The sequence below is a fragment of the Balaenoptera physalus genome (genome assembly GCF_965194825.1).
Source record: "Balaenoptera physalus genome assembly, chromosome: 14".
Taxonomy (NCBI): domain Eukaryota; kingdom Metazoa; phylum Chordata; class Mammalia; order Artiodactyla; family Balaenopteridae; genus Balaenoptera; species Balaenoptera physalus.
The window spans coordinates 80,541,751-80,568,258 of record NC_138893.1 but is presented as its reverse complement, the minus strand read 5'-3'; the positions used below and the strand labels follow the sequence as shown (position 1 = coordinate 80,568,258).

General features: G+C 43.1%; 1 protein-coding gene across 12 annotated transcripts in view; it reads right to left on the bottom strand.

Moving 5' to 3' along the window:
• KCNMA1 (potassium calcium-activated channel subfamily M alpha 1) overlaps positions 1-26,508 on the bottom strand; it is a 751,400-nt gene that overhangs the window by 71,562 nt on the left and 653,330 nt on the right. For all 12 annotated transcript variants that reach the window (XR_014253611.1, XM_082425676.1, XM_082425678.1 and 9 more), the window contains 3 exons: positions 8,969-9,092; positions 4,465-4,689; positions 719-911 (listed from right to left, as the gene is read on the bottom strand). Coding sequence is in view for 11 of the 12 variants with exons in the window: in XM_082425676.1 (XP_082281802.1) it covers positions 719-911; positions 4,465-4,689; positions 8,969-9,092 (542 nt within the window). In the remaining variant the exon portion in view is untranslated. The remainder of the gene's footprint in view (positions 1-718; positions 912-4,464; positions 4,690-8,968; positions 9,093-26,508) is intronic.

The window sequence follows — 26,508 nt, the reverse complement described above, 5'->3', positions numbered from 1 at the left end:
CATCCCATCCTGCCAAGGCCCTGATTAGTGAGGTGGTTTGCTGCAGGATTTTTGCAGTGCTGCCTCTCTGAGACTCCTGGACAACATCTTCACTTGGAACCATCTGCCCAGGATCCCAGAGCAAATGACAGGGAAGATCAGGGCAGAGCAGAGATGGCAGATGTGTGTCATTTAACACTGTCATGCCTCCTATAGAGAACGCATGGGCTGACAAGTGTCACCTTTTGCGAAATGACTTTCAGTGTCCATATACCCCCCCACCCTCCAGAGACCACTGTCCCTTGGTCAGCCGATAACAACGCAAAGCTCAACACCCCCATGCAGCTGTAACAACGGCAAAGCTTAACACAGGTCAATGGCAAAAACAGATGCTGGGGAAAAACGCGGGGGATTGTTCAGCCAGCATCATCTCAGTGCTCTGACATTTAGCTGGCGACTCTGGTCCTAAAGCCACTGTTTGGGAAGGCTGAGGGGGTGGCATTTAAAGGCTGGATTCGTTTTGGGGAAGACAGCCTACTGAGAGCGTGGGTGTTAGGGTCTCAAGCCCACTGCCCGGGCTGGCAAGAAGAGGCAGAAGATGCCCCTTTGAAAGCCACGGCAGCCACGGTGTGTTTCTCTACCAGGCAGGCTGATGCGAGCCTCTCTGGATCACGGAGTGAAGGATATCCCTCTTGCCAGCCCCTGTCCCCCGTAGGCACAGCAGAGGGGCTGCCCTTACCTTGGGAATTAGCCTGCAAGACCCCGATGCTGTCATCAAACTGCATAGATTTGATGTTGAGCGACGCCAAGATGCACTCCTTGTCCTGCAGCGAAGTATCATCAATATTATTCTGATTGGCTGACAGGATAACGCACATGTCACAGAGGTTGATGTTGACGGCCCTTAAATCAGCCCGACTTAACGGCGTACCCTTTGGCATAGAGGAAAGAGAGAAAAAAAAAAAAGGAGAAGCAAAAGTGAGACTGAGGAACAAGAGGGAAAGGGGGGGGGGGGAAGAATAAAAACAAATTAAAGATTGAGCCGGAGCTTTGGGAAATTATTTAACAAGTATCTTTTTTATGCCTTGACGTTAAGCTGGCCTAACTACATTCAAGGGAATAGGAGTTGTGTGTTAATCTAAAGGGTAGTCGGTGCTGATGGCAGCATTTTAGGGTCGCTCTCGATACTCAATCAAGCTATTACTAACTAACGAGGGAGAGGAATTATGCCGCGGTTCTGTATCTTCTTCCTGCCTGGAAATTGTCTTGATTTAAGTAACTGTCCTGTGGCAACCTCTGGCTTTCAGAATGTAACGAGGGGATGGCTTTCAAATGCCTGTTTATTTAATAGCAGGTCACCTCTGTCTCAGGTAAAAAGACAGCAGCTCCAACTAGAATTCCCAAGGCAGCCAAGAGGAAATAGCCAGGGAGCACGGTGTGATGAGGTGGGGCTGAATTCGGAGGATGTGGGAGCGAGTGGAATTAATGTGCATCTTGCAAAGGGGATACGGAAAGGGGTGAAGCTTCAGGTGTATGATTTTAATGCATATTTTCAGCAAGACAAAAACAAGGAAATCACCTAACTGTCCAAGAACAGAGGCATGGTTAAATACACTATCAGATAATATATATACAATGGAAGTCTATGCAGCAGGTAAAGGGACTGAAAGACCTTTCCATGTAGGTATTGCCTTGGAAGCATCTCAAGACAGAGGAGCAATTGAAACAAATAAACAAAAAAACCAAGTTCTAGACAATTCAAAAAGTATGATTTCATTTATGTAAAAAGAAACCCACAGAATAGAACTATATATGTATGAATGTATTTATAAATGTACGTACACTCAGAGAGAAAGTTCAGGAAAAGTACACACTAAACTAATAACAGTAATTACCCCGGGGAGGGAAATAAGATTGGGGGTGAAGGAAAAGTTTGCTTTTGACTTTATATACATCTGCTTTGTTTGAATATTTTATAACAAGAACATACTTGTATATTACTGGAGTAATTAAAAATAAATAAGCCAGTAAACAGATTTTTTAAAAAAATCCCATAACAACAAAAAACAGTGGAAACAAATTCCCAGATCAAGGAGGTAATGACAGAGGCCAGGAATGCAGCCACTGGTCAAATAGAAGGGTTAGGGTTGGAGGAGAGGGGCATGACCCCCACCTGCTCTGTGTCCTCGGGGTGGGGGGGGGCCAGAGAAGAACTAATCAGGCCATCCCATGTGATAGGGCCCCAAGGGCATCATTTTGGAGTTCACCGCCAGCCACCAGCCTCCTTGATCCTCCAACCTGAATCCAGCTTCTGACTTGCCTTCATGAAGACCTGAGCTGTCTTCAGCTCACTGACCGTGTAGGGAGAGGGCCTGTCAACTGCCTGTGTCTCTGGATGCCTTCCTCTCGTTCTCCTTCCTGGAAAGGGGGCTTTGAGAAGATTGGACTTGGCTGCAGAGATCAAGCCCATCAGCCCTCTTTTATGACTCGGTGGCAGTCAGGATTCTATTCCCAGCCTCCAAAATGTAACTGCAAAGTGGAATTACGGAGGAAGAGGCATTTAGTGCTACGGGGCTGGGAAGCTACTAATTCCAAGCTCCGGAGGAGGATCTTTTGAGAGAATGAGAAGTCTCCCCCTTTTTACTGGGGTCTTTTGGTACAAAATAAGTCTGACCAACTTCCTGTATCATTTCACCAGTGTATAAGCCTCAATTGCCTACATCATATTCTTTTAATTTTCACCTTGTAGGGAATCCACCAGTAATTGTGATATAAGAAAATTCCTGTGCAGCTGTACACGCATGATTTCAAAACTCAAGAAATACAAATGACACACATAGAAACACCCTGTGTTTCTCTGGGCTGGTCCTGTATCTGGGGACCTGTTTAAACAATGAAATATGTGGAGACATAGGTGAAGGCCCATTTTGTACCAATATGTTGTGCTCAAGTGTGATAAATTTTGGAGGGTTTGAAAAGGCCCTGCAGATAGGAGAACTCATCCATATAGATGCAGGCAGATGAGTGGATGTGTACAAGAGCATACAGAAGGAAACACACACAACAAACACACACGCACAGAAAACATCACACACACACCTACACACCCAACACTATACACATACGCACATACATAGACTCCTGTACCCCAGAAAACTAATAAGCTCTTTACAAAATACTTTTAGACCCTAGTCCATTGTTCCCAAACACCATGTGGAAGAGCACATGTAGGAAAATAATCATGGAAATATGTAATCACAACTATCATGTTTCTGAAATTAGGTATATATCTGTTTATGCTCTTTTATGTATATGACTACTTTTCCGCAGGTGACTATTTTTAACCACATGTGTTCACTAAGTCAGTGAATTTGGGGCCCAGCAGCCAAAAGATATCTGTCTATATTTTTCTCACTTCTTTATATATTTATTGAGTGTCCACTGCGCCAGGCATACGTTAGGACACATGGTATTGATAGCTACGAATGGGCATTACTTGTGGATTGATTCTTATGTCTTCCTTATTGAATTATATTACTTGACTCTTCTTTTTCCATTTCCGAGGTTCTAGAAGCTGATAATAGAAATAACAAATTTCAGCTCTGTAAGTGGGAAAAAATCCAGACTTCTTAAAACACAGAATAAAATTTGTGTTCCTGTTTTAGGGATGTGAACTTCCAAGAAAAACGTTTGGAGTATAAGTGATATTTGCATGGATTTGTGACCTGGAGAACTATATCAAAGGTTGAAATGTACAGTGCTCTACAATTATTTGAAAGTTTATGGAAAATATATTGATTAATGATTGGGAAGTAGTTAGTTATGTGACTCCCAGATCACGTATCCCATGCCCTCTCATTAAATTGTGGAGTCCCAAATTGTTCCTTTTAGATTTGGGTCCTAGTGTTTTGTAATCAAGAACATCACATGCACACATGTATACACACACACACAATCTCATGAAAACATTACTGGGCTTCTAAATGACTGGGAGGGAGGGTGGGGTTGGCCAGCAGAAGGGGTTGGCCTTTTGTACAACAGAAATAAAGAACTCTGTTAAATACATTTAGCTAAAAACAGAACATGGTAAAATAAGATTTCTCCAAGCATTCATAATGTCATAAATAAAGTGATATAAATAGTTCCTTATGTAAATTCTGCTATAAGTACTATAATATTGCAAAGCGCTGGGTTTGGGTAGGCAAGAGAGAGACTGTATAGACACTGATACGGTTAATACGTTTGATACCAGCTAAACTCCATGCCTGGTGAGTGACTGAACTTGGCTGCAAATCCCTTTTAATAAGGTGTCCCAGGGTTTGGATATTCCTAGACAGAGCATAGGGGAAGGGCTGAGTCCTCAGGTCCATAACCAGATGAAGAAGCAGAGGCATGATCAAAGCTACAACCACTCTATCCATCTGGGATTTTTCTTTTGTGAATGAAAAGAAGACGAAAGCATTGATAACGTGACCTTGGACTTACAGGCAATATGGACACTTTGGGAAAGTTATGAAGAGTCTCCCATTCCCGCTTGAGGTACTCAATGGAACCCACAAACACGATGTGCTTGAGCTCGTGGTAGTGAAAGTTGCTGGCACGGAGTGGCATCACCAGGTTCCGGAGGCCAATCAGGGCTGAACTGACATCGCCAAAGATGCAGACCACCACGTGGCCACTCAGGACGGTCATGGCGGCTTCACTTCGAGTCTGCCGGAGGGAGAAGGGCACAGGCATTGGAGAGAAGACCTCATGGGGTTGTGAAAAGGACTGAAAAAATCACTTGTGTAAAATACCAAGTAAACAATTGCTGAGTGCTTACTATGTGCTATTATTTTTTTAATTTCTTCATGTTATATACATGCCATATATATTTATAATTAGAGTATGTGTGTATAAATTACATTGGTGGAATAAGTGCATGCAAACATATATTCACACATATCACTACCTTCTCTGAGAAAAGATTTAAGGAAGATATGCCATCCATACATAAGAGCAGAATTTTCAGGGGGAAAATAAGAAGGAATAGCAATATTTATGTCATTCGGAAAAGGAAGTCTTGGTTTCCAGGAAATTGTTGATAAAATGAGCTGTCTTGTCGGCTTCTGTTGCTGAGATGATGATAAAACAGTCAGACCCATGCTGGCCTCGGCTCGAGAAATGAGTTCCAAATTCTAGACTCATCATTGGGATCTCATAGGACATCACTGCATCAGTAGGTAGAACATGATATCCTGAGCCAGGGGCTGGCAAACTCTGGCCCATGGACCAAATCTGGTCCGCCACCTGCTTTTCTATGGCCAGTGAGCTTAGATTGGTTTTTATGTTTGAAAAAAACATTTTTTTTGAAAAAAAATCAAAAGAAGAATATTTCATAATATGTGAAACTTATATTAAGTTCAAATTCCACCAAATTTTATTGCAACACGGCCAATCTTACTCATTTAGGTATTGTCTGTGGCTGCTTTTTTTTTTTTTTAACATCTTTATTGGAGTATAACTGCTTTACAATGATGTGTTAGTTTCTGCTTTATAACAAAGTGAATCAGTTATACATATACATATGTTCCCATATCTCTTCCCTCTTGCATCTCCCTCCCTCCCACCCTCCCTATCCCACCCCTCTAGGTGATCACAAAGCACCGAGCTGATCTCCCTGTGCTGTGCGGCTGCTTCCCACTAGCTATCTATTTTACGTTTGGTAGTGTATATATGTCCATGCCACTCTTTCACTTTGTCACAGCTTGCATTACAAAAGCAGAGGTGATTAGTTGTGACAGAGACCGTATGGCCAGCAAAGCCTGAATTATTTATTATAGGACCCTTCCCAGAGGGACTTTGCCGACCAATGTCTACTGCTGCCTTGGGGTTTCCAGGGACATGACTGGAGTGACCACCTGTGTTAAGTCATCAGAGGAAGACTCCCAAACAGCCACTAAAAGGATCAGAACAGCAAGGGCAACAAACCCATGTCTTCCCCCAGCTTTAGGCCTGTACTTACAAAGGAGACAAATGAGAGAAGAAATCACCCCAGTTAGAGCTTCCCAGGAAATGCACATGATTAGCTACCGCTGGCCCCTCTGCTCACTGTGTTCATGCAGAAAGTAACACAGGAGGCCAGTTGTGCGCCTTTCTCTGCCTCCTTCTGGTCTAGCGCCTCCCATCTTGGCTTTCTTCCTCCCTGTCCACCCACTGCGTGTCTGGGTGGCCCCATGTGGCTTACGATGCTTTTGGGGGAGGCATATGAATGTCCCCTGCACATATCAAACTCTGCTCGATTTAATCCCTAGAATTGACCAGTGCATTGATTGTTTAAATGCCAATATTGCAATTCACGATAATGTCAGGGTTATTACAGTAACCCCCAAGGAGAGGGAGAAGCAAGTTTTCACTCCCTGATCGTTAGACTAAAGCAGGGGCTGTCACCAATATTGGTTTCTCTCCGCAACAGTACAGGGACATCTCAGACGGAGGGCATAAAAAATGTCTTATAAATGGTGACCAAGGAGAACCCACTAGGGGGTCACACCCCACAACACTGCTTCATGGATGACGCCTGGAGTTAGTTATCTTGGCTGCATGGAAGTGTGTGTGCCTAGGTACCACCAGCAGAGGGTCAACCAGTTTGTAATGTGCTGTGATGGGACCCCTGATTAATTTTAATTGACCAGGTCATCTGGGAGGCTAGCTCCCTTCAGCAAGCCTGACGAATACCAAGCGGGTCCAGAAAAGGGGCTGGAAATCTAGAATAGGAAGGTAGGGAAGGCATCAATTAGCAGAGTGGCCAAGGCACAGGTGCTGACCACAGGAAATTAGATCTGGGGACCAAAACACCAATCCTTAGACCAGCCACAGCAATATCACCTGGAGAACCTGGTAAAGATCCCAATTCCTGGGACTCAGCCTTGGGGAGACTCATTCTGCCGGGTTTAAGACGCAATAGAGAAACTACTTATGTGTGTATCTTGAGTTTCCTACACATTCTTCAAGGCCTAGTCCAAGTGGGGCCTTAATAGCCATAAACCCCTTCCAAGATCAACTGTTTGTATCCAACAAGACTTCCCCAGCCACTTAAACACATACTAGATTCAAACAGCACTTTGTGCCTAGTAACGCTTAGCTTTGAATATATTGTTTCATGGTACATTTATATCTTTTAATTAGATGGTCATTTCCTCAAGATTACGGTCATCTCATGTTTTCTAACCCCCAAAGCAGAGAGTATCCTGTGCCCAGAAAGCATCCCCATGTTGCTGGCTCTTCCAAGCATTCTCATCTCTGTGCAGGGTTACTTTAGAGAGGGCTTTTTGGGCCACACCGTCTAAACAGCACCTCTCTGTCCCTTTCTAGCCTATGACCTCACTTTATTTTCTTCATAGCACTTTATCAATATCTCAAATGTTATTACATATTCATTGCCTACCTGGAGATCTGGTCTTTGCCCCCACTAGAACAGAAGCTCTGTGAGACCAGTCGTTATCAGGGGTTGTACCCCCAGCAACAAGAACAGTGCCCAACATGTAATAGGTTTGTTAAACGATTTTATTTTTCAGGTGAGGGGAGTAGTAACTGGCCTCACTAAACCCTTTGGTGCCGGCAGGGGGGCTTTGCACTCCTCAGAATTATCTAGGCAAGCCGTTAAAACCTTGGATCCCGCAATGCCAACCAAGCCTTTGACCTGTCCCCAGGTGGGTAACACCAGGATGAGTTTATATCCCTAGAGCAAAAGTGGGGCAGATACAACATCAGAATGTAAATACATGGAGCAGCTTTGTGATGAAAACCATTTGCACTCCTTGGACAGGGGCTGTTTCCTAAGGATTCTGACTTTCTGTGCTTTTGTCTGTAACTTTCACACCTCCCAGACAGCCTCCAGCACAAAGCTGTATTGGTTCTTAATGCTCGATTAAAATTAAATTGAGAAATCACACACACATTCAGATAAAACACAGGGAAAAATCTAGTGGATTAGAGCACAAAGCCATTCTGAGGAACTGGAACAGTCCTTTCTTAGGAAGGGTGGCCATGACATCAGAAATGATAGGATTTTCCTGGTTGACATAAAGGAGCAGGCCACAGCAATCTGGGGATTAGAAAGCACGAGGGAGAAAGAACCTTTCCATCTGAACTTCCTGATTATTAATCCATTTTTCATGGATTAGCAAGACAATAAACGGTAGGAAAGCCGATGAAGGCATTAAAGCCTAAAGCTGTTAACCGGACAAGTCTAAAGAGTAGAGTGGATTGTTATCTACGCTGAAATTCTTGGGACAGACCAGAAGAAGCCCACTGCTGCTACTGAGATGAGTCAACCAGGAAACGGGGCTCTGAGCCCCAGCCTTCCCAAGGTGGACCATGGTCACCCTTGTCATCATCAGCAAATGTGATTTGCCTGCCTGCATCGTGTGCTAAGCAGGATCACAGATGTGCAAATCAATTATCTAGAAGGATACATGACACTGTTATAAACAAACGACAATACAGGTAGCATTCAGATTTCTTCATGGCATTTAATATATAATAATAATAGGTAAGTTTATGGAGTTCTATAAACTTATTAAAACGTATGGGTTTTAATCTTCACTACAATCCTATGAGTTAGGGTCATTCTCATTCCATCTTCTTACACATAAGAGATACAGTATAAAGGGCTCAAGTGACTCGTCCAAGGCCACACAGCTAATGGCACAGGCAGGCTCTGGCCCCAGAGCCATGTCCACAGGAGTTACGGTACATACTGCCTCCCATGATGCATTTCACACCCTATGGTAATGAGCCAATACATATTCAGTGATTGAAAATTCCACTCTCAGGTCATGTTCTGATGAGAGTTCTAGCTGTTTCAATATACGTCCTGAATATTAAGTGTCAAAAATAATCGGGCGCAGGGACTATCACCCCACCATCCAGTTAGGAGAATCTCATTCCTAGTAAACATAATCTGGGACAGAAGCGGATGGCATCAATTCTGCGATCTGTCACTCACCAGGATGACTTTCTCTATCTCCTTGGGTGCACACCAGTGAAACATCCCAGTAGAGTCGTACTTCTTCACATTGGAGTCCATGTTGTCAATCTGATCATTGCCGGGAATTAACAAGGGGTCATGCCTGGGGAGAAAAGGACAGGAAAACCGAAGTGGAAAATGTGATAAATTATAAATGGAAAGTGCCCCCTGCGTTACATCTCAGAGGAGATGAAAGATGCAGAGGAAGTGGTTGTCACTGGAGGCCACTCTTTTGCTTGCAGAACCCATCCTTTGAAAGATAACTATCTCAAACCACCACCACCTCCTGGACATGCAGGTGACCTTTGTCAGGTAGTAATTCTGCCTTTCTCTCCCGTTCCCCTTTTTCTAAAATGGACTTCACATCATTTTGTGGATTCAGTCTCCCTTCTTATGGATGTCTCACTCCTTCTATTCTCATTCTACCAGCTATCCAATCTCTCCATGAGACACACACACATGCACACACCCTGAAGTGTTGTTATAAGCATTGTCAATGAAGAGGAAGGAATAGGAATAGAGCCTCACGCTGACTGACTGGCATGAGGATGGAAAGCCAATTACTCGCTCTTTCTGACTACAACTTCTGACGTGATGCTCTTCGCAGTAAAAGCTTTAACAGGCTGCACTTTAAATATTTTAGCGATTTGCCCAATCAGATTTTGCTCTCCCTGGCTGAAGCCCTTTAAAGATTCAGCAGCATGTCACTTCAGAGCAGATTGACTACCAAATGCCCGCATCTGGAATACATGATTTCAATACTAAACAACACCCTCTCTCCTTGCCTTGACAACTGTATTTGCACTAACTGTCCAATGATGCTCTCCCCGACCCCTACCTTCACCTCCCAACTGCCACACTCCTTAGATGAGAGCCTCAAGCTCAGAGGCATCTTAATAAACTCGTCTGGAATTCTCAGAGCTACAGTCACCCTCTCTTGCCTTGTTTACTAGTGGAAAAGAAAGATGCCTCTACAGAGGCCTCCCCTCCAGTGGACGGGCAGAGCCTTACCAATAACCTCAAGAATTACAATAGAATCAGGCAGCTCTAACAAGCTTACAGCATAAGAAATACAACAATGCATCTTGCCCCATATCCATTGTCTAGATTCTATCTCTGATAGAGATTCTGCACCTCTGTTTTCAGGGAGGCATTTGGGTTTCTACAAGAATGACTGCATAAAATTAGGACAATGTCCCAGGCATAGTTGGCTATCTGTGCAGTGGAGCCATTTTCCCTGAATAATCTTGTCAATTCAAGATAGAAAATAAAACTAAGTTGAAATTCCAAAATTTACTGTAAAGTGAGTTTACCTTTTAAACCATCTATTTCAAGCATTAAAGAGTGAACTTTATTTAGTTCTTAGTATTTCTTCCTCTGAAATTTCTCTGATATTTCTCATTTGTATGTTCAGAACAAAGACAGTGGGATAGCAATCCCTCCTACATGGTCCAGAGACCTATTATTAAGTCTTCAGGATCTCTACCATGGCCCTCCTAATAGGCCTTCCAATCCCACTTAAGATGGGAAGACTCTCACTGCATTTATTTATTCCTGAGAATTTTCTTTTAGGCTACACCAAATGACAAATATCATGTGAAGCCATCCTGCAAAGTTATCTTCAATGAACACGCTAGATTACTATAGGAACTGTCATATCTGATCTTAAAAGGAGAAGAACAGTTAGCTCGGAACAACATCTCGGTTGCTGGGTTGTTGGAATGTGAGAGGTGTTGTAAACCAGCAGGTCACCTTTCAAATACTGAGCTCAGTCAAAAATGCTAAAATAAAAAGGCACTTGCTGATAAGAATGGGTCACAGATCAGGGCAAGATCGAATTTGAGTATTTTTGTCCTTGAAGACTCTTTAAGAGTTCTATAGATATCCACTACCCACCATAAAGAAGAGGTCTGAGAAAATGAAGAGAATGGACTCTTTCTTCCCAGACCTAGAAGAATGTATTTCAGTTGGAAGAGGACCTTAATAAATTTGCCCTTAAGATACAGAGCCGGGTTGTTTATTGGTTGGAGAGGAGGTATTATCTCAGGGAGATCTGAGACCTGCCCCCAGTGTATTCAGGATTTATAATCATATAATATTAGTAAGCAGGCAAATGATGTAGTAAGCTGGCCAAAATTCCTTTCAGAAAATATGTGCTTTGAGGGAGAGAAGATACATTTTGTTTCCCTGTATTTTTGGGAAGGAATCATCCCTTGGTTACTCTGGCCTCCAACCCTCATCCTAGAAAAGCTTTGAGGAAGAGAAGATACATTTTGTTTCCCTGTATTTTTGGGAAGGAATCATCCCTTGGTTACTCTGGCCTCCAACCCTCATCCTAGAAAAGTAAATAAGGTGGGAAGATGCCGAGTTAGCGTCTCCCCACAACTAGGGCACCTGCCGGCTGCTGGTGGAGGACCCTGACGCCCAAGGAGACGGGAGGAACCCCCAAGTGAACTGGTAGGACGCTGGGGGACTGAGGGGGGAGGAGAAGTGGAGGCCAGACAAGATTGGCGCCCCTGAGGCCGGGGAGATCAGGAGAGGCAGGCAGGAGGGGCCCTCGGGAGGAGTGGGAGAGGAGCAGAGGGTGACTGCCCCGCCCACTCGGGCCAAGGAGTCTGCTGGGCCCCCAGGTGAGGTCCCCCGCCCTCTGAGACCAGGGGTGGGGGGCACGCCTGGGCCCCTGCTGTTCCATTGAGCCTAAGCCTCACCCCTCTACAGCCCCCAGGGCCTTTTCCAGCCCAGTGGGTCCTAAGCATCGGCCCCGCCCACCGCCCAAACCTCACCCTTGCTTAGGCCCCGCTCTCCACAGTCAAGGCCTTTTCCCCCTTTTTTAATTTTCCTTTTCCCTCCTCCTCTTTTTTACTATTGTGGTACTGCTGTACCTACCAGTTGTTGATTTATCTATATTTTTATTTTTATATTCTTTCTAACATACCTATTAGTTGCCTAGTCTAATTTTATTTTTTACTTTGTTTCTTTCTTTTTTTTTTTTAACCACCCCACACAGCTTGCAGGATATTGGTTCATGAGCCGGGGGTCGGGCTGAAGCTCCTGCAGTGGGAGCTCTGAGTCCAAACCACTAGACTAACAGAGAACCTCAGACCCCAGGGAATATTCATTGGAGTGAGGTCTCACGGAGGTCCTCATCTCAGCACCAAAACCCAGATCTATCCAACAGCTTACAAACTCCAGTGTTGGAAGCCTCAGGCCAAACAACCAGTAAGACAGGAACACAACCCCACTCATTTAAAAAAAAAAAAAAAAAGTGAGACGGCAAAAAAATATGTCACAGATGAAGAAGCAAGGTAAAAACCTACAAGACCAAATAAATGAAGAGGAAATAGGCAATCTATCTGAAAAAGAATTCAGAGTAATGATAGTAGAGATGATCCAGAATCTAGGAAGGAAAATGGAGGCACAGATTTAGAAAATACAAGAAATGTTTAACAAAGATCTAGAAGAACTAAAGTACAAACAAACAGAGATGAACAACACAATAACTGAAATGAAAAATACACTAGAAGGAATCAATAACAGAATAACTGAGGCGGAAGAACGAATAAGTGAGCTGGAAGACAAAATGGTGGAAATAACTGCTGAGGAGCAAAATAAAGAAAAAAGATTGAAAAGAATTGAAGACAATCTCAGGGACCTCTGGGACAACACTAAACACACCAACATTCGAATTATAGGGGTCTCAGAAAAAGAAGAGAAAAAGAAAAGGTCTGAGAAAATATTTGAAGAGATTATAGTCGAAAACTTCCCTAACATGGGAAAGGAAGTAGTCACCCAAGTCCAGGAAGCACAGAGAGTCCTATACAGGATATACCCTAGGAAAAACACACCAAGACACATATTAATCAAAGTAACACAAATTAAATTCAAAGAAAAATATTAAAAGTAGCAAGGGGAAAAACAAAAAATAACATACAAAGGAATCCCCATAAGGTTATCAGCTGATTTTTCAGCAGAAACTCTGCAGGCCAGAAGGGAGTGGTAGGATATACATAAAGTGATGAAAGAGAAAAACCCACAACCAAGATTACTCTACCCAGCAATGATCTCATTCAGATTCGACGGAGAAATCAAAAGCTTTTCAGACAAGCAAAAACTAAGAGAATTCAGCACCAACAAACCAGCTTTACAACAAATGCTAAAGAAACTTCTCTAGGCGAGAAACACAAGAGAAGTAAGAGACCCACAAAAACAAACCCAAAACAATTAAGGAAATGGTAATAGGAACAAACATATCGATAATCACCTTGAATGTAAATGGATTAAATGCCCCAACCAAAAGACACAGACTGGCTGAATGGATACAAAAACAAGACCCATATATATGCTGTCTACAAGGGACCCACTTCAGACCTAGGGACACATACAGACTGAAAGTGAAGGGGTGGAAAAAGATATTCCATGCAAATGGAAATCAAAAGAAAGCTGGAGTAGCAGTACTCATATCAGATAAAATAGACTTTAAAATAAAGACTGTTACAAGAGATAAGGAGGGACATTACATAATGATCAAAGGATCAATCCAAGAAAAAGATATAACAATTATAAATGTTAGGAGAACCTCAATACATATGGCAAATGCTAACAACCATGAAAGGAGAAATTGACAGTAACACAATAATAGTAGGGACTTTAACACCCCACTTACACCAATGGGCAGATCATCCAAACAGAAAATAAATAAGGAAACACAAGCTTTAAATGACACAATAGACCAGATAGATTTAATTGATATTTATAGAACATTCCACCCAAAACTGGCAGAACACACATTCTTCTCAAGTGCACATGGAACATTCTCCAGGATAGATCACACCTTGGGTCACAAATCAAGCCTCAGAAAATTTAAGAAAATTGAAATCATATCAAGCAACTTTTCTGACCGCAACGCTACGAGATTGGAAATCAGTTACAGGAAAAAAAATGTAAAAAACACAAATACATGGAGGCTAAACGGTGTGCTACTAAATAACCAAGAGATCACTGGAAAAATCAAAGAAGAAATAAAAAAATACATAGAAACAAATGGCAATGAAAACACGACAACCCAAAACCTATGGTACGCAGCAAAAGCAGTTCTAAGAGGGAAGTTTATAGCAATTCAATCTCACCTCAAGAAACAAGAAAAATCGCAAATAAACAAGCTAACCCTACACTTAAAACAACTAGAGAAAGAACAAAGAAAACCCAAAGTCAGTAGAAGGAAAAAAATCATAAAGATCAGAGCAGAAATACATGAAATAGAAATGAAGAAAACAATAGCAAAGATCAATAAAACTAAAAGCTGGTTCTTTGAGAAGATAAACAAAATTGATAAACCATTAGCCAGACTCATCAAGAAAAAAAGGGAGAGGATGCAAATCAACAGAATTAGAAATGAAAAAGGAGAAATCACAACTGACACTGCAGAAATACAAAGGATTATAAGAGACTCCTACAAACAACTACACACCAATAAAATGGACAACCACAAAGAAATGGACAAATTCTTGGAAAGGTACAATTTTCCAAGACTGAACCAGGAAGAATTAGAAGATATAAACAGACCTATCACAAGTAATGAAATTGAAACTGTAATTAAAAATCTTCCAACAAACAAATGTCCAGGACTAGGTAGCTTTACAGGCAAATTCTATCAAACATTTAGAGAAGAGCTAACACTGATCCTTCTCAAACTCTTCCAAAAAATTGCAGAGGGAGAAACACTCCCAAATAATTTCTACAAAGCCATCATCACCCTGATGCAAAAACCAGAAAAAGATATCACAAAAAAAGAAAATTACAGACCAATATCACTGATGAACATAGATGCAAAACTCCTGAACAAAATACTAGCAAACAGAATCCAACAACAACGGATCATACACCATGATCAAGTGGGATTTATCCCAGGGATGCAAGGATTCTTCAATATACTCAAATCAATCAATGTGATACACCACATTAACAAATTAAGGAATAAAAACCATATGATCATCTCAATAGATGCAGAAAAAGCTTCTGACAAAATTCAACACCCATTTATGATCAAAACTCTCCAGAAAATGGGCACAGAGGGAACCTACCTCAACATAATAAAGGCCATATATGGCAAACCCACAGCAAACATCATTCTCAATGGTGAAAAACTGAAAACATTTCCACTAAGATCAGGAACAAGACAAGGATGCCCACTCTCGCCACTCTTATTCAACATAGTTTTGGAAGTCCTAGCCATTGCAATCAGAGAAGACAAAGAAATAAAAGGAATACAAATTGGAAAAGAAGAAGTAAAACTGTCACTGTTTGCAGATGACATGATACTATACATAGAAAATCCTAAAGATGCCACCAGAAAACTACTAGAACTAATCAATGAATTTGGTAAGGTTGCAGAATACAAAATTAATGCACAGAAATCGCTGGTATTCCTATATACCAACAACAAAAAATCAGAAAGAGAAATTAAGGAAACACTCCCGTTTACCATTGCAACAAAAAGAATAAAATAACTAGGAATAAACCTGCCTAAGGAGGCAAAAGACTTGTACTCAGAAAACTATAAAACACTGATGAAAGAAATCAAAGATGACATAAACAGATGGAGAAATATACCATACCATGTTCTTGGACTGGAAGAATCAATATTGTGAAAATGACTATACTACCCAAAGCAATCTACAGATTCAATGCAATCCCTATCAAACTACCAATGGCACTCTTCACAGAATTAGAACAAAAAATGTTACAATTTGTATGGAAACCAAAAGACCTCGAACAGCCAAAGCAATCTTGGGAAAGAAAAACGGAGTTGGAGGAATCAGGCTCCCTGACTTTGAACTATACCACAAAGCTACAGTAATCAAGACAGTATGGTACTGGCACAGAAACAGAAATATAGATCAATGGAACAGGATAGAATGCCCAGAGATAAACCCATGCACACACGGTCACCTAATTTATGACAAAGGAGGCAAGAACATAAAATGGAGAGAAGACAGCCTCTTCAATAAGTGGTGCTGGGAAAACTGGACAGCTACATGTAAAAGAATGAAATTAGAACACTCCCTATCACCATACACAAAAATTAACTCCAAATGGATTAAAGACCTAAATGTAATGCCAGACACTATAAAACACTTAGAGGAAAGCACAGGCAGAACACTCTATGACATAAATCACAGCAAGATCCTTTTTGACCCACTTCCTAGAGAAATGGAAATAAAAACAAAAATAAACAAATGGGACCTAATGAAACTTAAAAGCTTTTGCACAGCAAAGGAAACCATAAACAAGACAAGAAGACAACCCTCAGAATGGGAGAAAATATTTGCAAATGAAACAACAAAGGATTAATCTCCAAAATATACAAACAGCTCATGGAGCTCAATATCAAAAAAACAAACAATCCAATTAAAAAATGGGCAGAAGACATAAATAGACATTTCACCAAGGAAGACATACAGACGGCCAAGAGGCACATGAGAAGATGCTCAACAACACTAATTATTAGAGAAATGCAAATCAAAACTATAATGAGGTATCACTTCATGCCGGTCAGAATGGCCATTATCAAAAAGTCTAGAAACAATAAACGCTGGAAAGGGTGTGGTGAAAAGGGAACCCTCCTGTACTGTTGGTGGGAATGTAAATTGATACAACCACCATGGAAAACATTATGGAGGTTCCTTAAAAAACTAAAAACAGATCTACCATATGACCCAGCAATCCCACTACTGGGCATATACCATGAGAAAACCACAATTCAAAAAGAGACATGCACCACATTGTTCACTGCAGCACTATTTACAATAGCCAAGACATGGAACCAACCTAAATGTCCATCAACAGATGAATGGATAAAGAAGATGTGGTACATATATACAATGGAATACTACTTAGCCATAAAAAGAAAGGAAATTGAGTTATCTGTAGTGAGGTGGATGGACCTAGAGTCTGTCATACAGACTGAAGTAAGTCAAAAAGAGAAAAACAAATACTGTATGCTAACGCATATATATGGAACCAAAAAAAAAAAAAAAAAATGGTGCTGATGAACCTAGTTGCAGGTCAGGAATAAAGATGTAGACATAGAGAATGGACTTGAGGACACAGGGTGGGAGGGGGAAGCTGGGGCAAAGTGAGAGTAGCATCGACATATATACATTACCGAATGTAAAAGAGATAGCTAGTGGGAAGCAGCAGCATAGCACAGAGAGATCAGCTTGGTGCTTTGCGGTGACCTAGAGGGGTGGGATAGGGAGGGTGGGAGGGAGGCTCAAGAGGGAGGGGACATGGGGACATGTGTATGCATATGGCTGATTCACTTTGTTGTGCGATGGAAACTAACACAGTATTGTGAAGCAATTATACTCCAATAAAGATCTATTTTAAAAAAATGTTTCCTACTGAAAAAAAAAAAAAGTAAATAAACAAGCCTGATGATCAATTGTCCCTCAGTGAAAAGAAAAAAAGACAGCTTTTTAATGTCAAGCCTCATTAACTAGGGTAGAGATTTGGGTACACCAGGTATCATCTGACACTAGGGCTGTAAGCCAGGATTTGCACTGGAACATCCAGAAGCATCAGGCAAGTCTCAGTGGTAAGCCACGCTGCACTCCGTACTTCCTGCCGGACTCTCAGCCTGCCCCGGATCATTTAAATATAAGTCATCCAGGATGTTCCTAAAAGGGGCTGATCTGAAGACTGTCAAAAAACCTCCCTGAACAAAGATATTTCCGTTTCTGATCAGCCATGGTACCTGAAATTTGAACTTTGGTTTCTTGAATCAGCAAAGCAATCAATAAACATGAATCCCCTCTTCTGTGCCGGGAATGGAGGATACCGCAGTGATGATGGCACAGTCCCTAGTCAAAGAGAGAGTTACAATACAGCGAGCGAGAGAGAAAATGTCCATCAAGGGTTGTGATACACTGTGATTAAGTGTTATAGCCAAGTGAATGTACAAGGTGGTCTGAGAACACCAGGAAAGCTGTCAATTGCCTGGTATTTGAGTAACACCAAGAAAGGCTTTGCAGAGAAGATAACTTGTGATCTGAGCCCTGAAAGGTAAGGGGGAATCTCAGCATATTACAGTAATGATCCACTAGGAGCCATTCAGAGGATTGAGGCCCAAAAGAAAAGAGCCAAAGAAAGGCACCCAAAACCATGGCTGGAGATGTCGTATTGCCTGACCTGAGGTACAGAAGACCTGAGCTGCCCTCAGATGTGCGATGGGAGTCAAGTGGAAGAGATGGATTCGACTGATTGAGTATATGACCAATGGAGCTCAGACTAGGGATTTAGACAGAGCCAAACTCAAGTTTCCAGAAAGGAAGAATGTTATACAAATGGAAGGTATTTTTTAAATGACGTGAGTTGTTTCCCAAGGCAGTGGATTTCTCATCATGTGAGACATTCCTGAGGAGCTGTGAATATAGAGGGGATTTCATTATAAATTTCATTATAAATGTTGGGTGAGCCTGGAAGACCTTTAAGCACTCTTCTCTCAATGAACGAGCGCTGGCTGGAAGGATTTTGGAAATACTGAACCACTGTTGGGTATCAAAAGGCTGGAGGGCGTGGAGTAAGCACAGAAAAGTTGTTTTGGGAGCAAAGATGGGAGATAAGAAGCATTGAAGACTGATTACTAGAACTGCTCCTTATTAACTAGATTCACTAGACGTCTGGGAGGAAACTTGGAACGTGATTGACTTCAGCAACATGGGCCAGACAGGATACATTTCTTTGCCGTGTCTGTTCCTGTAGCAATGTTAAGTGCCACAGGCTGGCTTAGGCTACTTGTCTACAGGGACTTCTCCTTCTAAATTGGACTTTATATTAATAGGAGAAAGCCCAAGCATTTGCCATTGAGCATAACAACCAATAGTGCTTTGGTTGGGGGAGGAAAGGAGGACCATCAGAAACCTCCCTGAACAAAGCCTCCCAACATTATCAGTTTACAAAACGACAAAGAGAATCACTTTCACAGGCTCTCGGGCAACTCCTTAAAGATTTAGTTGGAACCGAGGCCCAATACTAGATATTGCCTTTCACATCTTAACTATTTTATATATTTCCTCAACTCAGAAGATAATCTCACCTCCCCCAAAATGGACCATAATTGATTCAAGGCTCATTTGTCACTTACCACTTAGCCAACGTACAAGCCTTATTTTAGGGTAAAACTATGAGGTGAAGTGTATCTGCTGTGTAGTTGTTATGGCCTGAATTGTATCCCTCCCCCCATAAAATTTGTATGTTGTAGTCCTAACTCTTAGTATCTCAGACTGTAACTGTATCTTGAGATATGGTCTTTAAAAAGGTAATTCAGTTCAGATGAGGTCATTAGGGTAGGCCCTAATCCAATATGACTGTCGTCTTTATAAGAAGAGGAAATTTGGGCACAAACATGTACAGAGGGAAGATGATGTGAAGTCACGGGGAGAAGATGGCCATCTACCAGCCAAGGAGAGAGGCTTGAAACAGATCCTTCCTTTGAGGCCTCAGAAGGAACCAACCCTGCCAACAGCTTGATCTTGGACTTCCAACCTCCAGAACCGTGAGAAAATAAATTTCTGTTGTTTGAGACATTCAGTCTGTAGTACTTTGTTATGGCAGCCTGAGCAAATTAATACAATAGTGCACCTTAAAGAAAAATGGGCACAATGTACCAGATGTCACTCCACTGATGACCCTGGCTGTCCTTCTTGCACCTTAGGGCTCAGCTGTTCATTTAAAGGAGAAAAGCATCCTGCCATCAGTTTAGGAATACATGGAAACATACCAGAAAGACACAGTATCTTCATGAAAGAGTTTGGGTCACATACATACACAATTGGATCTGCTCTATCTGGAAGGGAACTTCTCTCCAGTCTTTAACTTATACTTGCATTTGAGGATCAATACTTATGACAGTCCAACCAAAGAAAACAAGAAACCCGGACACTACCCAGTTAATTTGTTCAGTGGAACCAAGAGAGTTGACCTCCCAAGGGAGTGTTTGGAAGTGGATATCACTGAGGGCAGAAAACCATGTATTTCTTTAGTGATTAAGTATACTGGCTCCAGAGCCAAAATGTCTTTCATCAGGTTTTGGCTCATCTACTACTTGCTACATTGTGCCTTGCCTCAGTCTCTTCATCTGTAAAATGGGAATGTTAAACAACATCATTAGTTAATGGATTCATTTTGAGGGTTGCCTGAGTAAAAGACATGGCATGCACTTAGCACAGAAGTTGACACAGAGCATGCCCTCAATAAAGGTTAACTACTGTTATTATTATCATTCTTTATACTTTGCTTAGAACTCACTTATATATTTGTAGCTGTTACGATGGTGAAAGGAGACAGGAAACAGAGAGTGGTTCACTAATAAAGGTGTGGGCTTCTCCTACTATTACCTTGACTACTAGACTACTACTACTACTACTGTCGCTACTAAGATGACTAGCCAGCATGGGTTGAGCTCTTACAAATGTTGCTGCGCTAAAACTTTTACCTACATTTTGTGATTTACTCATCACAATGACACTTACAGGTAATTTCTGTTATTATCACCCACTGGTACAGATGGGAAACGGAGTGGATAACTAATGTGGAGAAGACAGTTAGTGGGAAGAGAACACTGCTCTGCCCAGAGAGGTCTTCTTAACTGGAAGTCAGTGCAGCGTGGCCCCCATCTCACCCCCTCCCACTTGCAGGAGGCAGCTGGATCGCGCTCATGCCCCACTGCAGCGCCCCAAGCCACAGTGCCCCCTACGTTGCAAAAAAGAAAAGCAGCATGGCGGGCATTTATGAAATGCACAGCTGGTGTGAATTATCAGTAGAAAATTTCCCCATGAGCCCCTGTCAGGACAACGTGCTAAGGAGAGCCTCAATAATCAACTAAGGCTGGGTGAGTTTTTGTCTTGTCCCAATATCTGAAGACTCCATTTAGGAATACCCACGTTTTTATAACAACCGAGGAGCCCCAGTGAGTTAAATTTTTCATAGCTATGCTTCTTGAATCTCAGCTCATACCTCCAAAGTCCGCAGCTAGATATTAAGCATGCCTGACTCCAAAAAAAGAATAAAAGATCATTGTTTTGAGGGTTTGCAGAGCAAGGAATGCCGCTTGCCATCAATTAATCTCAGGAAGTGAACTAAATGCCCAGCTACAGCAGACACACAAAAAGCTTGCCTTGAGGACAACAGCCTAAAGCAAAACCACAAATCTCTTTTCTAGCAAACCTGCTGGGAGGAAGCTGGCATTATATTTTAAAGAGCACAGTTCCCCTTGGAGGAAAATTCGAATTTTTTTGTGTGGCAGTGGGTTCAATGCTGGACTTCAGAAATTTACACTAAAGTACAAGTAACCAAACCAAACCAAACCGACGAACAAAAGGTATGAAAGGCGAAAGTTACCAAATGGTTTTAAAATTGCATCCTTTCCCTTGCTTGATTTTCAGGATCTCATTTCTCATCACATGATAAGGCCTTTCCTATCATTACAAGCGTCCCATCTAGATTGAGGCCAACTCTGCAGAAGTCTCCCTGGGAAATGGGAGGCTTGATAAAATTGGGCAATTTCTCATGCCTCTGCAGGCCTTTCACCCCAGTGGCAAAGACTGATTTTACTGAGTATCTGTTATGTCAGGCACCACAGTAAGGGTACCAGAACACTTCTGAAGCCTCCCGGTTTGCTTCAAATATTCCTCCTGTGCTGTCCTTCTCCATAACCTCAGAGACAGATATGGCTTTCCCCTCCTGGGAGCTCTTAACAGAAGTAAGATGCTCTTTCAGAGATAATAATTTGCACAACTATCTTACCCATTAGTCGGTGATCTTCTTCAGGGCAGGGAACTCCTATTTTACTCTTCCACACATTTCCAGAACCCAGCAGAGGACCCAGTAAACAACCAACTACCAAGAGAAGCTGATGAATGATCTCTGATCTCCGAACATCTCTAATCATTCAACAGAAACTCCCCAGACCCTCTATGCAGACCAGAAAAAGTGTCCAGTGAGAGCCTCTTCGCCTTTGATATCTTGTAACAATTTGTTTGCGGAACAATCAAGGCTCTTGCCCTGTTTTTCCGCTTTACAGGGACAGTACTTGAAATAGGGCATCGCGATCGGAAGGGAGACTCTGTAGTATGTCTCTAACCAGTCAGGCTGCCTGGAATGTGCCTGAGGCCAGCTGCTGTAACTGCTCAGCAGACAGGACTCATGTCTGATGTACAATGCGGTCAACACAGTTGTTCTTAACAACTGTCTCGTGCTCCAGTGCCAGGGCTGAACATTTCTGTGAGAAGGGTCCCCATCACGTGAAGCTCCTCCCACTGCCCTGATTCCTGTAAGCGGTGGTTCTCGAGGCATGACCCCACACCAGCTGCCTCGGCATCACCTGGGAGCTTGAGAGAAATGCAGTTCTCCAGCCCAGCCCAGACCTACTGCATCAAGCTCTGTTTCAACAAGGTGCTCTAGGTGATTCTGATGCATGCTAAAATTTGAGGATCATTGCTGTGAAGGTTTGCCCAAATGGAGAGGCTTTGTGGTTTGAGGCAATCCTACCAAAGTTAGCAATGATTTGCAACATACGGACCGGAAGGCTATGGTTCTATTCAACGAGGCCGGGATCAGAGTGAGGCCATCGAGGGGCCTCGGTGCAAAACTGAAGGAGGAAAAAAAAAAAAAAACTGAAGGAGGCACCTCACCCACCCCACTGTAGTCCTGGCCCTGCTATTCCAATGGAGAATGCAGCTCCGGTGACAAAAGTGCACCCAGCTCACCTGCTCTGACTCTCGCTCTGTGACTCTCTGGAACTTGAGGGGCCGTGTCAACACTAGATAGAAATTCCTAATCTGGAAGCCACGCACATGACTCTCTCTTGCTGACGTCTACCTCCAAGAGCTAATCAGCAAATAAACAAGCATAGAAAAGCAAATGAAATATTCTTTCTTATCAAGTGCAATGCTTATAATTCAGTTTTCCACCCTCCTTGCTTCCCATCGCTTTTTCCACTGCACAGAAGACAACGTCACAGGTAGTAACTAAGTCCTTCAGTGCAACGTTCAGGGGCAGCAGGTCACATGCATGGGTCTCTGGCTGCACCAGCCACAGGAGACTGGAGGGGGTCTCAGGTGGTCTCCTCAAAAGGGCCCATACTTAGGTTTTCAGCACCGTAAATGGCTCTGACTCAACGGATCTGCTTCTTTCTTGGGTGCATTTTATTTCTGGGTGAATTCTATTTCCTGCTATGTCGCAAGGATCCTGACTTCGGGATTCTGCCCTAACGCATCCTTCAAAGCTGCCTCCACTGTCCTACGTAATGCTCGTCTCTCTTGAGACGCAGCTGCCCCCTACTCCCCACCCCCATCTCCCCCAGATGGCCAACCTTGGAGCCACCTTGAGAAAACCTTCAGGCCGCTCTGGCCAAACTTTCTGTATCTCTCTACTTGCATTTTTTTTTTTTTTTCTGCCCAACAAGTAAACAATCAAGAACTGCTGCTCCCTAGTATGTCATCTCTTGCTAGATAGCCACCGTCCTCAGAGCAAGAAGGAAATTACTGCCTTTACATCTGGGAGACGAGCCGGGAGAGCTGACATGTTCTTCAGTCCTGGAGGAGAGCGGACAACATGCTTCTGAAATGAGGGGACAGGATAATGACCCTCTGCTGTGTATGCAACGTGTCCAGGGGCCTGTGTCAAATCCACCAAGCCTTGGGATGACGAGACCCACCACTTCTTTCTTCTGCAGTCCCGTGAGGGCCCGTCATTTGCTATGTGTTTGTGCATTAAGAGGTGAATTTACTTAGCTAAGCTGTCCTGGCCTTCCTTCTTCATTCTGCCCAGCGAAAGAGATTGGGAGAGTGGCATTCTGTCCCCAACTCTGAGTGGGCTCAGGCCACTTTGCCATTTTCTATTACTACAACCTTTCAAGCTGGCAGTCCTAACAAAAAGACCCTGTGAGAGGTATGCGTCAGAAGGGAGAGGCTGGGACTTAACAAGTAGATGAGTTTATTTCATTTAATGGTCAGTTAGGGCCCAAGAGGATAATCTGTTTTACTCTAATCATATTTCCACTCTGATTCAGAAAACAAATATCTAATGTTTCCTGGGTCTTATGACATGAAGCTCCTTTCACAGCATTCAATATCTGTTTTTAGTGCTGTCAGTTATCCTTGCTAGCCTGGCTGGGGGCTATCTCTTTGTGTAAAGCGTCCACCCAAAACATCCTGGGTAAATCCTCATAGCCCGTGGTACCTTACACCAAGTCCCCTCTAGCACCTGAGGGAAGCGGCGGTACTGTCATTATGTCAGGAATGCTGTGTGTCCTTCTTGGGAAGACTGTTTAGCCCACGTCTGGTCCACTATTCTAAAGCAGACCCCGAACGGTTTGGTACCCAAAGGCACCACGGGTCTCCAGAAGGCCCTGATGGAGGGTTCTAAACCCGTCCTTACACTTTCATCAGTGATCCTCCCAAAACACAAGTTAGGGCGCTGCCTCCTCAAAAACCAGCATGGTTTTGGCCTATGACAGAAAAGGCCTTCACGACTGGGTGCCAGAATATGCTCATATTTTCAACTCCGGTTATGCAACTCTAAGAATGCCTTTCTCCAGCCACATCAAGTCACTTGCAATGGCCTGAGCACTTTCCTATTCCCCCCATCGGGCAGAAGAATGAAGCAGTAAATAATATGGGTTTGGAAACCAAACCATCTGGGTTCAAATCTTCCCAATTAGGTAAGACTTACTAGATTTGCTACTCTTTATATCTCTGTGACTCAACTTCCTTATCTGTAAAATGGACGAGAGAGCAATCCCTCCTCCTGGAGCTGTAGTTAGGATTCCATGAATTAACAGGCCTAACGCTCTTGGAATGACGCCTGGCACCTAGGAAACAATGGACAAGGGTGGCTAGTGCTATTAGGCGAGAATTTTCCTCATCCTTCACAATCCAGGCTCAGCCTCCCAGACCAGAGGTGATGAGGGCACCCTCTGCTCCCACAGCCCATGCTGGTAGGTCTCTACTCTGTCCTTATTCCGTTTTGCTGTATATACTTGTCTGTCTCCCCCATCAAACCGTGAGCATTTTGAAGACATGTAACCCATGTAATTTGAAGAGTGTAATCCATCTTACTTTACACCCCTCAAAGACCTTCCACAACATCTTGAGTACGGCAGGCTCTCTCTAAACATTTCCCAGATGAGAATTAATCTGAGGAAAGAAATAGAAGCAGGCAGCTAAAACGCATAACCTTTCGGGTTGCATGTGAGGATACAGTGTGGGAGCCTGGGCATCTCCCCCATACCATCTACCCACTGAAGACATATTCTCAGCAGCAAAAAAGCATCTGTGAAGGTAACTACTCGAAGGTGGCTGTGGGAAGAACCAAATGTGATAGTAACTGGGGCCGGGATTTAGGAATCCAAGGATCTCCTTCAACTGGAGTCAAAATGGTGTCCAATGAACCTTCTTTTTCCTAGAGTTTTTCTAGACAGATTTCACTAGAGAGTCAATGGGGTCTGGGGGGCCGCCAAATTAAGAACCCTTGACTTAGTTATTCAGAGACAAAGTTCCTGCCCTCTAGAGCCTCACAACCGAAGGAAGACACAGCTTTTCTGACAGGGCACAAACCCACTGGGTAGGGAGAACGGGGCAATAGGTGCATGGCGATTTTAGAGGAAAACTAGGAGAGGCTCCTTAAATAATTCCCTGTTAAGAGACCAACAGGGAGATGAATAACAGGGCCCCGGTTACTTCCTCAGCCTGCTCCTTTGTGGGATTTGAAGCCAAAGGTCTCTATCATGACACACAGACCCCTGGCTTGGAGCACAGACACTCACCATTTGGCTCAGTCTGGCTGTGAGGGTTGTTTTCTGTGTCAGGGTAACTACAAAACATACGGCCTCGGGATCCAGACACACAAAGCGAGGCAGTTCATCTAATGATTGCGCAGAGAGTTAAGCGACACTTAAAAACCAGGGTAGACCTGCTACCAGAACAAAGGGGAGACAAAGACCATTAGTGCGGAGTCCCTGTAGCGTTTCCTGCTGGCAGATGGCTTGCAAGGACCCCTCACGCAGGAGCCTGTTTTATGTGCAGAGGCCACAGTGGTAAATTAAAGCCCAGCCCAGCCCATTCTGGGCTCTCGGTTTCTCTTGGAACTGTTCCTATCACTGCCCGTAGGCCACTAAAACCTGCCCGCATTCGGAATGATTGATTCTGCTCAAGCAGCAAGCCACAAACTCGTGTCGAAACACCCACTTCAAACGAGTCATTAGCCTCCTTTATGGACGTTTCAGGTCACAGGGAACAGGACCTGGGAGTCCTATCTTCTGTACAGTAGAAAGGGAGTGTTTGAAGATGTTGCAGGGGAGGACCCAGAGAAACCTCAAGGTGGTACAGGAACCCCTCTGTTTTCTGTCAATTAGCAAGAGGGAGCTAGAAAAAATAAGCCCCGGCAACCTCACGGCCAGGGCCAGGGATTCAAACCAAACCAAATTGCCCATGGGCTCTTTGTTCCTACCCAGGAAATGA